The sequence below is a fragment of the Jatropha curcas genome, chromosome 6, assembly GCF_041381405.1.
Source record: "Jatropha curcas cultivar XTBG-Jc1 chromosome 6, XTBG_Jcur_1.0, whole genome shotgun sequence".
In the NCBI taxonomy this organism is placed as follows: domain Eukaryota; kingdom Viridiplantae; phylum Streptophyta; class Magnoliopsida; order Malpighiales; family Euphorbiaceae; genus Jatropha; species Jatropha curcas.
In genome coordinates this window covers 5,844,652-5,857,700 of record NC_143156.1, presented here as the reverse complement: position 1 = coordinate 5,857,700, position 13,049 = coordinate 5,844,652, and the positions used below count along the sequence as shown (strand labels likewise).

The 13,049-nt window shown below is 32.1% G+C and overlaps 1 protein-coding gene across 10 annotated transcripts; it reads right to left on the bottom strand.

The window, feature by feature from the left end:
• Positions 1–264: 264 nt before the first annotated feature.
• LOC105646415 (serine/threonine-protein kinase TOR) lies at positions 265–7,274 on the bottom strand. Of its 10 annotated transcripts, none has more exons than XM_089722608.1 (9): positions 6,070–6,134; positions 5,922–5,996; positions 4,022–5,784; positions 1,238–2,384; positions 993–1,104; positions 677–902; positions 509–588; positions 367–421; positions 265–278 (listed from the first exon to the last, which is right to left on the bottom strand). In XM_089722608.1, exons 4-8 carry the CDS (start codon positions 1,463–1,465, stop codon positions 375–377), a joined length of 693 nt encoding a protein of 230 aa, XP_089578734.1. In that variant the 5' UTR covers positions 1,466–2,384; positions 4,022–5,784; positions 5,922–5,996; positions 6,070–6,134; the 3' UTR covers positions 265–278; positions 367–374. The 10 variants fall into 10 exon arrangements, 5 of the variants coding, with proteins under 5 accessions (XP_089578734.1, XP_089578736.1, XP_089578733.1 ...); XM_089722610.1 differs by having other exon boundaries at positions 1,238–1,342; XM_089722607.1 differs by having other exon boundaries at positions 1,238–5,784.
• Positions 7,275–13,049: the final 5,775 nt, after the last annotated feature.

Below are 13,049 nucleotides of genomic sequence, written 5' to 3'. Positions count from 1 at the left end.
TATTCTAACTATGATAATAAGTATATTAGCTAAGCAAAAATTACGAAAGCTCCAATAGTTGCAAAGAAAACTGAATCATTCCTTTGAGAAACTTCATTCAAATAAGCTTGTCTTCTAATGTTTCTCTTCTGTGAAATGGTCAAGAACTTTGTACTAACCTTCTTCAGATTTTTACCTAATGGAATGCTGAAATTTTCATCATCATCTCTTTCTCCTACTAATTTCACAAGCTGCTCCCTTAATTGTAAGTCTACGGGAACTGCCATCACTTGCATAACCTGATCACCAAAAATTTTCGTATTTCAGTGCTGTCTTGTTTCTGCAAATAGCTATTATGCTAAATTCAAGAAATATCCATTAACATACCAGTGGTGTCAGCTGTTGAAGAGATCTAGCTGTGTCCGAGTAGAAGATAATGACCCTTTAGAAAGAAAATACAAAATAAGATTTAAAAGCCATTAAATTTAAATTTCTTAAGCTTTGAATTGAAAATTTTTAATAAGCATACCAGAAAACGAAGAAGGAAGATCTTGCTCTGTAACTCCAGTACTTTCGGCTCTTTCTGATTTGGAAAACACTAATAATTTTCTACAACAAGAGTAGAGCTTGAAAAGATTATTGTTATGTTTTGGTATTATTAGAAAGTGAGTAGTTGAAGAAGGAGAAGCGGCTGTACTGAAATTCAAGGCCATGGAATACAAGAATAAAACTGTATTTTTCTGTTTTGGTAAATTCAAGAAGCTTCTCTCGCATTCTTTGTATGAAACGTCCGTTGTGGAAGCTTCTTCTAGCCACATTTGAATTATGAAAAGCCATCAGAGGATATGACAGCTTGCTACTTTTTCCATTCTTGAAAATAGCATATCCAAAAATTTGCTGAGCATCAATCTGTTCTACACAATCTGCAGCATCATTAACTAATTGAGTAAAATTTGAAACTCTAATAAATTTCTGAACTACAGAAGATCTGATGTGCTGAATTTTCCATATACCTTCAGGACCCAACTCAATCAATTTAAGATACCCGCCGGGCTGCAACAGTTCACCAACAATTCTATCAGGCTCATTCAAGTCTCTCTCAATTACATGCACCCGGCATCCATCCTGCAGTTAATATCCAAACTATTATGTTTCAGTGTAGTAAAAAAAAAATAGCACTTGAACTGATGCATTGAGATTTGTTCATCTCAAACTCGTTTGATTGATTGATAATACAATGCTAAATAACAAAATTTACCTTGCCAAGAGCATAAGCAAGAGCTGAGCCAGCAACACCAGCACCAACAATTATTACTTCTGGTGTCGCAGCCATCTCAGGTAGGCATATTTCTTTTCTACGTCTCTTCAGCATTTCATCTTTAAAGTTATTCATGGAAACTTTACTGTACTTTCCTATTAATCTATAAAACAAAACCAATGCCCAAATAGAGGCTAGAATTCCTCCCATTACAAGCTTATAATCCATCTTCTAAGACGATTTAGAACTTTCCTTTCTTTCTCTTTCGTTTCTCTTACCAGATTGATTGCTAATTGCTTTTCAAGTAAGAGCTCTTTCTCTCTTGCACATCTAACAGACGTAAGGATAAAGGAACTCTCATGGGAGCAAAAAAAAGGAAGAAAAGGAAGGAACACCCTAGACAGGAAAATCAACAAGAATACTACATAAAACATCTATGTTTCAGAAATGTTTCCAGCACGGAAACGTTTCGGGGCCATTTCTGTAAATTGAATAATTTGGAAACGCGTTTCCGCTCTCGAAATATGTTTCCATAAACTCAAAAGCTCATTTCTTAATTAAAATAAAAACATAAATAAATATAGATTCATAAAACATGTATTTTTTATGAGCATGAAACTTGTAATTCTTTTGGATATCATTAAATATTGATTGGACTTGACTTGTTATTGAATATATTTAATGGTTTATAATAATTTATTTTTTTGTATTTTATAAATAAAACCCTATACTTTTCATATTTACCCATTTCCCCCACGTTTCCGTTTTCTATATTTTTAAAAATACCATTTCCCCGTGTCCATTTCCGCGTTTCCACGCTTCCACGTTTCGGTTTCTGTGCAACATAGTATAACATTCTTATCTAGTTTAAATTTCAACCAGGAAAAAATTTAAAAATAAAAAAACAACACACTGTTGAAAATCCTAAAAAAAGAAAATCAACAGCTTCTGGTTACATCCTATTTACTCCAATATATTCAACTAATCAATTTGCTGAAGGATATCCATACTTCTTGATTTAGATTTTGGATGTCCTCAATAATATTAACATTTCAATTCCGAAATTACTTTTAGAAATCTAAATTTCACAAGCATAAAGTCTTATCAACCTTTCATTCAGCATCATTCCCACCATTCCTCCATCAGTCTGTCAAAAATAAGATGAAAAAAACCACATTCTCAAACAAGAGAAGTATGAGCCCGTCTCATGTGATAAGAATTTATCAAACACAAGTCAAAATAGTAACTCTAGTAACTCCAAAGCATCCTCCAAATCACTAAAACAAAAAAAAATCCATTTATAGTTGGAGAAAATGAAGCTCATTGGAAATTAACCAAGTAAATTGAGCATCAAATGGTAGAATTCCTCAAAAGCATACTTCCTTAGGCAACTACCAAATCTCTTAACACTACAAGTAACTCTCAGACTCCATAGGTTTTCCACAAATGCCAAATCAGATTGAACTCCACTCAAGCACCCACCTAGCAAGCATAATTCACATACATAGAAGACATCTGCGAAAAGGAAGGGGAGAGAGAGCGAGAGAGAGAGAGAGAGAGAGAGAGAGAGAGAGGGGGGGGGGGGGGCAGGGAGGAGAGAGGTTTCTTCCTAGGCCTATTTAGATCATAAACCATCATGTCACCCACGCTCTGATCCCTAAGGCCCAAACATCTAACAAAACAAAAATGAAAAAAGAACCGATGAACTATAAGCCTTACAATTACAAACAAACCTCATATCCTAAAAGATAAAAATATCCCTCAAGGAGCCACAAGAAGGGGTCCGCTTGCTTCAAATTAATAACATCAACATCATATAACTTTAATCCTTGAAGCAGAACAACATTAATGTAAGTTTTCAAAATAAGGTCCTTAAACTCCCCGCCATTAAAAAGGTACCACCAAGATTCTAAAAATTGTTATCACAGTGTCCCAGTATCGAAGCATATTAGACTGTGATGGCTAGGGATACAATTAAAAAATATGCAAAATGACTCAAATTTATTACTTAACATATATAAAAAAGCGAGAGCCAGTGCATGAAGTATCCCACATTTGTGGGATCTGAGGAGGGTTGATGCATACAACCTTCCCCATTCTTTTCACAGGAAAGCTGTTTATGTGGCTTGAACCCATGAACTCCAGGTTACAAGTGAACTAACCTATACTTATTAAATGTACACTTGTCAATACTGTGAAGTTAACATATAAATAAATTATGATTATCTGTGAGTAACTAATTAAGTGGTAACCCTTTATTTAAAATACAAAAGGTGAACTGTAGCCTAATAGGCCTCCAAATGAAAGCCCGATATTATGGTTTTAAACATACCCAAATAAGAGGGCATAATCAAAATAATAAAAGGACAGAAATTCTTTTCATAAAAGAAAGAGACAAAAGACAGAGCTTGCTCTCTCTCTCTCTCAAATCGTAACAACACATCAGCAGGTTATGTTGCAGTCCACTTGATATAGAACATTTTGTTTAGTTCTTGAAGCAATGATTAACAAGACCTGGAACAATCTGTCTAAGAACTCATAAAGACCAATAGTGGTTATTGTTCCCATATGCCTTTCAATTTCCCAGCCCCTAAATGAGTAGGACGAATTCCCAACTCTCAACAACATTTTCAAAAACTTGAAATGAATAAAATTGAGACAAACTGACCTCAAAAACTGGAATAAATTTCTCAACACAAATGTTCTTATACCAAAAATTAAATTAGTCCATAAGCCAAAGGTCAAAAACTGTTTCAGAAAAAGAAATAAGGCGTATTAACTGACCTCAAAAGCTCTCCAACTGCAAGTAAAGAGCCATGTATACTGTGAACAGGCGCATTTTTACCCAAGCCATCCTGTGTGGCCTCGAACATACGATAGTACCAGTTCAAAAGCAAAACCAAACAGCATTTATTACTCAATAGAGCATAATTTTCTTTCAAAAGAAAAGCATATACTAGATTTTACTCTTGTCACAAGATAAAGCATCTCAGAACGTGAAGCCTGGAAGTAAATTCCACAAGCATGCAGCACCAAGGTCAACAAACACATTAGGAAACACTTTTTTCTTACAAAAAGGACCAGCAGAGAAGCCCATCAAATCCAAGCAGGACAATTTTCTTATCAGAATATACTAATATAGACCTTCAACAAATATGTCATTCAACTAAATGAGGATTTTTTTCTGAGCTTTCCTCTTACCCCTCTGTTTTCCCCCATTCAGAGGGGCAGATAAAGAGCTTCTTATCAATTTTTTGTGGTATAATCAAAAGAAAGTAACAAACTATTAGCACAAAGTCTGTCAAGAATCTTTTCCAATTGATCAAGAATTTCAGACACAGGCTTCTTTCATCGCTTGAACCAAAAATCCACAAACTTCATTTCTTAACTTTGAGTTATCTTGTCATGGGCCTCATGGCCAATTATTCTCCATATTTTTTTTTATTAGACCTCTCTTTCAAGATCAATGATCATTACTAGATTAACCTCAGCAACATTTGGTACCAGAGCAACAACCCGGAGAACATAAAAGCTATAACGCCAATCCACTGACTAATTCTAGAGACTATTCATCACTAATAACCACCAGAATTTACCTTTTGTTGTATAATATCTTGTATTCACTATAAATTGGAAATTTGGTGTCCTTATAGGTCCAAATATTCCTCATCTTTACAACAACTAAACCTTAATCCCAAACTAGTTGGAGTCGGCTATATGATTCCTTTGTTTCTATTCCATTCTATTCATATCCAAGTCCCATTAACGTCAAGAAGTAATAAATCTTTTGAGACAACTTCCTTCCATATGGTTCTAGATCTACCTCTTCCCAGTTTAACCTCCATCATCAATGCATCAAATTTACCAGCCAAAGCATATGGGATCTATATAGGACATACACAAACCTATGGAAAATGTCAAAAAAGAATCTTCCCAACCAAAAGACTCTTGAGTCTTGATCCCTAACTCAGCTTTCAACAGTGAAAAAGCAAACACGTCTATTTTGACCAAATGGTATTTAAATTCATTATCTTGCTCCTAAATGAACCTCTCCTGGATAACTTCTCAACTTTTCAGCTGCCAAATGCAAAGTGCAATGAGTGTAAATTGGTTAAACAGGAAAACTATGAGAGTTCTTCTCTTCTACCAATTGCATCCTTCAAACATCTCAAATAGCTTCCGGAGCTCTCTTATTTTTGCTTTTTTTTTCTTCCCCAAATGAGTGGCCAGGTGAATTAGGACAGGTCAAGCAATCACCCAAGTAGAACTTCTTGATGCGAAATATATTTACTTTCATAAATTGAAATATTTCATAACTGTACTAACCATTGCACACGCCAACGTGTCTCAAGCTTTTCAATAACTCGAAGGCAAGCACGCAATGCCTCAACAGCTCACTCTCTAACCTCCAGTGTTGGATGCCTCAATGCAACCCAGATAGCGTCGACAAATTCAGGAACATGAACATTGAATACTGTGGAAGCATTTTCTGCCATTTCCTGCCATGGTCAAAATGCAGAGTATATGTCTCGACCATGAAGATATTACTGAAAATCGAAAGAAAATGTTGACAAAATACAAACTGAGTTTCCGAACTAAACAATTTAGTCTTCCAACTAAACACTAGTAACAAGGAAAAAAAAATGTTTTTTCCAATAATTTGTGAGGGAAAATAGTACTATACTTTCAAGATTGAGACTGCAGCAAAGAGACGATATTCTGCTCTATCATTGCGAAGCCAGTCTAGTGCCATTTTCACCTATGACAAAAAAGAAATGTAAGGTGATGCAAAGCAAGAGAAATACTAACAATTAAATAAAGCTAGAATGAACCTGAAATTCCACTTCATCTGCAGTCATTGCCCCTCCAGCCCTAGCCAAATGGCCAAGAACCCTACTAGCAAGGGTCAACACATCACGATCTCGTTTTACTTCAAACACATTCCGCATATAAATAGAAAATTTAGAGACTTTAGAGGCATTCTCGCCAAGTGCCACATCTATCAACTCGTCAATGGCTCTTAAGGCTCCCAAATTCTCAGCAACTTCGTTACTTTCTAGCAGACTCGAAATCTTTTCATATAACTGATCCATGAAAAGGGAAAAAGCTTCTCCACTAAGATCACGGGCTTCCTCCTCCAAATGTTTTCTTAAGGCCATTGATGTGCCTTCCTGTATATAGCACAACATTTATCCATCAAAGCCCAGAAATTAAATACTATACATAAACAATAAAAACAAATAACATACTTTAAATCAGGCAGATAGCAAGTTTTAAAGAAGCTAATATAAAGCACCAACATAAATTACACAATTAATTCAACAGAAACCAACAAAACGAAAAGCAGAAACATATGTCGACTTCTCTTTCTTGCATTGTATTTTCAAGTAAAGTAGCATAGAATCCTAAAATCAGTACTCATAAACTCAACAAAACACAACTACAAGCTCATTTAAAGCTAGTTTATCCTTAATTCAGAAAGAGATATAGAACTATTTTGATTTTCACTGTCACCGTTTTTCCACCACTTTCTCGACTGTCAAACAGAGAATCTCAACAATATTTACACTAACCCCCGGGAACCAAGTCTAACTGCAAAATTAACTTCACTTGTTTATTCCACTCCAAACTAACTCCATCACTAATCCGCAATTCGCAACCAAAATGCAAACAGAAGCACAATTCTCACCCTTCCGTCTCCCTCTCACTTCATTTCCCCGCAAAACAAAAAGAAAGAAAACGAAGAAGAAGAAGAGACGGAAAAATTGGCAATACCTTGGGGTTGCCACGAGTGCAGAGGTCTGCAAGTATGCGATTGAGAGCATCAAAGCTGCCGCCACCGGGACCGGCGGAGGCAGGAGCTAGAAAGCGGAGGGACTGCGACGTGGAGGCCATTCTATTGGCTCACACCAAAACCTAAAAATGCCAACTCCCCCGTAAATATATTACACGGATCTTGTTTAAGACATCTATTTCGTAGTTGCAGAGAAAGAGAGTTGTTTTTCCTTTTCAATTTTGCTTGAAATAAAATTATAAAAATTATTATATGAACTTCCCCAACTTATAGAGTACCACTTTATGCTACCTCATTTTAAATTTGTCACTTAAAACTATCTCAATTTCTATTTTTTAACATTAAACTCTCTTCTAATCGGTTTCCACAAGAGTACACCTAATAACTGAGGTGGCACGCCGGAGTGAAAAAATTAATAATTAATATTGTGTTAGCATGGTGAATGTCTCTCAAAAATTTTCTCTCATTCATCTTCTCTATACTTTTCTCGCTTTAATATTTTTTTTTCTCTCATCTCAAATATTACACTGGACATATTGCCTGTCAATATTTGTGACACAATTGAGAATGCTATGAATTAATTTTGGTGGAAAAATAGCAATGAAGATACATCTATTGGCATCCATTAGGCTTCTCGGACCAAGTTGTTCAGGAGTAAGGAGGAAGGAAGCATTAGTTTTCGAAGGCTTCGAGATTTCAATATCTCTTTATTGGCGAACCAATGCTAGCATATGCTTAATGCTCCAACCGCTCTTGTGACAGCCCCTCTTATATTTTTAATTTTATTGTAAATTTTTGTATTTTCAATAAATAAATTACGTATCTATGTCTATTATAGCATAGATTCATGTTATTTATGTTTCTACTATTATTTGTGTTTTATCTCCATCTTGTGTGGAGTTTATGATCTCTCCATTTTATGTAGAGTTTTGTTTTGTTGTTTGCATTTTTTTGGCTTATTTGGATATGTTGCAATTTGTAGAGAATTTTTCAACTATATGATGATATTCATCTTTTGAACCCTAGTAGTATGATATGTTCCTTCACTGGATTTAGTAGTTCAAATCCTATGTGTTCATCATAAGCAATTAATTCATGGATAACTACGCCATGTATAGAAGATTGGGAGAATTCATCTAATTAATCACTTTCGAAGTTCTATCTGTTTTCTTGAAGTTCATCTTTTATTTTTTATTAGATCAATGAACAATAATTATTTTATAGTTTTTATTCTATGTCTGTACTTCATAAGAGGGATAATGTCCTCCCAGTAATATTTGTATTGATTTGAAATTTTTTAATGAAATATTAATATTATCTTCAAAAAAAGTTAACCTTATTAGAGTGCACATAAAGGGAGTTAGGTTTAATTCTAAATTAAAGTAATTAAAGTAATTAAAGTAATTAAAGCCGTTAGAACTCCTTTTGTTAATAGTCATGACGGGTTGAATTAAACCTCACAAAACGTGCCATTGTCAAGGAGCATGAAAGTCAATTTCAAAAAGTTTTGGCTTGCTACCACTTAGGTAACATATATATCAAAATTTTAATCAATAATGTTAAAACATAATATCATTAAAAATAATAAAAATTGTGATTTTAAAGGGAAAAAGAGATGAATCATGTAAAAAAAAAACAATTATATTTGTTCTTTTGCATGTGTATTGAGCAAAAAAATAGATTGGTAACGGACGTGAAACTATTTGAGATGGTTGAAAGATGATTGCTCATATTCTTTCTCTTTTATTAAGTAGACAAAAGTATACTTTCTAAATTATACATTTCTTTTTTTTATTTTTTTTTCCTATTTCAAATATTATTCTAAAATCGAAATAAAATTAGAAAGAATTTTGAGACTTTTTAGAGAGAAGATATGTAAGATAATAAAAAATATATAAAAAAAAAGTAAAACAAAAGAGATGGATTAAATGAATGTTTACGTTTGATGTAATTAATTTGTTGAGTAAAATTACTCATCTTAATTTTCTGGCAAAATGCATTTGATTGCAATATTTTCAATAATATTGAAAATATTGAATTTGATGGCAAAATGCTGACGTGGCAAACTGATTCTATCTAATAATTTTTTCAAGGCATGGGCCGGTATAATCAAACCTGGACATACAAGGTGTGGGAGCTAAAACACAGCTAAGGTCTGGATCGTCGCTCATTTCTACAACATATAAATATAAAATTAATTAGAAACATTAAAACTTACTATAAAATTATTTCTATGGTAAATGAACACATATGTGAAGAGTGAAAGATCTCGAGTTTGAGTCCTCATGACCATAAGAGCTTTCGCCAATTTGGCAAATGAGAGGAAAAATTACCTTTTATTTTTTAGTCATTGTATTATTTCGGCTCATTGAACCTCTTAATAAATAAATAAAAATGCTAAACAAATACAAACACACATACATAAATTTGAAGACCAAAAGAGAAATTACCAATGGCTTGAGCAAAGACAACAAGTGAAAGAAAGAGGAAGGAGTAGAGATCTTGTTTGTGCCATTATCATTATTTTTTAACGTTGTTATATTCATTTTATAATTGGAGGTATGGACTTATTATATAGAGATGATGATAATGCAAAAAGTACATGATAATCGGCATTGATGGAAAGAATTTTAATGCATTTCTTTTTTTTTGCCATTACTATATTTCAGAATTGCATTCCCCAAATGATATTTCTATTTAAATAGACTAGTTTTTTTGAACGTGCCTTACACATTATTTGTATTTATTGATCTTTACATGTTGGAAGTAAATGTAATTTAATTTCTATATATTATTTTTTATTAATTTTTTGTTATAAATTATAATGTTGTATACAATTTATATTACAAATTATCTAAGAGTATTCATAAAATAAAAAAAATAACGTTTTATGAAATAATAAAATTCAATAATTAAATAATTTGTTAAGAAAATTATATATTTATAATAATAAAAAATTGCTATAATTTGACAACCAAATTTAACGAAAATAAAATTACTTATCAATCAATTTAAATTTTGATATAACAATTTAAATTTAATTAACTTAATTTTTTTATATCTAATGTAATATCATAAACTATTTATATTATTAAAATGTGAGAAATCAGTATTAGTTATTATAAAATTTAATATATCAATTTTTATTTTAGAACATCATTTATAATTTTTTTAATTTTTTGCTTAACATATAATTAATTTTACAGTTATTTTTTTTAGAAAAAAAATTCTTTCAATATATTACATGGTTTACTAATATAATATGTTATGTCATAATTTTTATATCATATGTATATATTTATGGTGAGTTTTATTTTCTATTTTATATCAAACAATAAGTCTTATAATATATTCCTTAATAAACTAATAAATTACATTTATTTTTTGTAAAATAAGTTATTTGTAGAAAATAATTATAACCAAATTAAAAATTTATTAAAATTGATAATTAAACATATTATGTACTTACCACATTTAATGTGTATATTATTTAGTATAATATAACTACTCAAAACTAAATTAATTTTATTTTTTTAACCAATAACATTAAAATTCTTAAAAATATTATATTTTTATTATATTTAATATATACCTTATTTAGTATTCATCAAATAGCATTATCATATTATATTGTATTACCGTATAATATGGAATATTACCACTTTATGTATATATTATCATATGTAATATTATACATTATATAATACTAGTTTTTTTTTTTTAACATGTGTTGTACATGTTAATACTTGTTGTTTTTAATTGAAAATTAGTTTTTTTAATTTTTTATATTATATAATACTATTATTTTTTAAAATCTAATTTTAATTATCATGATTTTTTTTATAGTAAATTCATTTGATTTAGTAACTGTTCGTCTTGATAATTTTTACATTTACACATACATATTTTTTTGTTATATGTTACTCGTTGTTCTCACTTATATTTTTAACTTTTTGTTATAAACTGACAGCGTTTTTCGCAAGTGTACGAAATCGCAACAAGTAGTATAGAGTAAGAAAGTATCGTATCCACAGGGATTGTTTATCAATTACCAAAATTATGTTAACCTATTATTATTTAGACGACGATAAAAGAGATTCGATGTAAGGTAAATAAAATTTAAAGTAAAAATAGAAGAGATCAAACACAAAATTCAAGTGAAAAGAATTCAGAGGATTAAGCTACTAGGGAATTTGATTTCACTTAATTCTATCCAGCTTATTCTATTAGTTCATTAATCAACTTTAATTGTTCAAGTAGGAGAAACAACCCTAAGGTTACTAACAAGCTCTCCCGATTTATTGTTAGCTATTCTAATCCAGTTTAATTACCTATCTTTAATAATGAAATTAAACATAAATCAGATTATTAGGTTTTATGGTTGTTCTGCGAATTCACAACTTAATAATTTATTAACTTATGAAAACCTCCCTTGAGTCAAACCATATAGCTTCCGCATCAAGTTATTATTCTCAAGTAAATTATTATCTTTTTCATATCAATAACCCTTCTCCCGAATGTAATTATTGAAATAACTCAATCCAGGGGAAATTTTCTGCCTGGAAGCCTTAAGCACAATAGTAATTTATAACAAGAACAAAGAAAAACAAATCTAATATTATAAACTGGAATCGAATTAAATTACATCAAACCCCTAGTATAAGAGTTTAGCTGGACATAGTAATTAAATTAAACTCAATCATACTAGGAACATTCATCATATTTAAAGACAATAATAAGAGAAAGAAACAAGATGAAGAGTTTAGAATAAAAACTGTATCTCAACTATGTTGATAGCTTCCTTGAATCTTGGCACAATTATTCGATGCTTCAAATCTTTGAGAGAGAAAAAGAACTATATAAGGAAATTGCATAAAAAACGAGATCCTTTGCTATGAGAAGTTCCTCTCTTTATATAGAGTTCCTGAAGGCAAGTCTGACACTTTTTAGGAAATAGAATCCTTATTTAGTGCAAAATCCTTTATAGGAGATCATGACTGTTTAGGTTCTTGATTTCTTCTTGATTAGGACTCCTTTTTCCCCAAGAGTAGGTCCAGGTCTTGTTTAGTGTGTTTAGGAAACTCCCTGAAGTCGGCCCATGTGAGAAAAACTTGATTTGCGTATAAATTTCACGCTGGTTCCGCCTGCGCAGCACGGGCGTGCTTCATGGCACGGGCTGGGTGTGCTTTAGTCTGGAAGTCTGGCCAGTGAAGCACGGGGCGTGCTAGGTAGCACGGGCTAGTGAAGCACTGAGGCACGGGCGTGCCACTTAGCACGGGAAGGGCGTGCTTTTCTTTGGAAGTCTGCCTAGAGCTGCCATGGGCGTGCTATATGACACGCCCTGATATCCTTGTAGCACGGCCGTGCCTTTTGACACACCCAGACCGTGCTCTCTTCTGTCTCTCCGTTGGTTTCCTTAGCTTCTAGCACGGTTGTGCCTTTTAGCACGGCCCGGCGTGCCACAAGTTAAGTGCCTTGTGTTATAAAATTCTTTTCTGTGCCAAATTCCTGAAATTTTCTCTTAGATCAAGCGGATTAAAGATCAAGGAAGCTTTTGAATACAATTATACTAAAAGTGATTTAAAGTAATAAAACTTACTCAAAATCTAATAAAAACTATATTAAAAACACTATAAAATTAACACCTATCAAAATTCCCCAAACTTAAACCATTGCTTGTCCTCAAGCAACAAAACTAAAATAATTTGACGACACTAGCTTACCATGGTTGGAGATGATCTCAATAAACTTTTCAATATATCATGATTAGTAAATAAGTGGATAGACTCAATTGTTCTCCATGCTATTCACATTTAAGCTTGTCTTTTATTTCTTGAAGAAAACATGTTCATTGAGTAAAATACAAGTTTAAAGAGATTGTCAACACTAATACTTATTCAAATTATGATAAACAGGTCATGAATCATCTAAAGCATTTAAAAATAAGACAATTGATAAAAGTGGCATTCCCATATGCAGAATTAGTCATCATTTCTCCACGATATAAATGCATACGAT

Excerpts from the sequence above, each read along its gene's own strand:
- LOC105646415 (XM_089722607.1), bottom strand. The coding sequence starts at position 1,465 with ATGGATTATAAGCTTGTAATGGGAGGAATTCTAGCCTCTATTTGGGCA. Across the intron at positions 1,105-1,237 it reads TTGCTTATGCTCTTGGCAAG|GATGGATGCCGGGTGCATGT; the intron begins GTAAATTTTGTT and ends TATTAACTGCAG. Across the intron at positions 589-676 it reads TTCCATGGCCTTGAATTTCA|AAAATTATTAGTGTTTTCCA; the intron begins GTACAGCCGCTT and ends CTCTTGTTGTAG.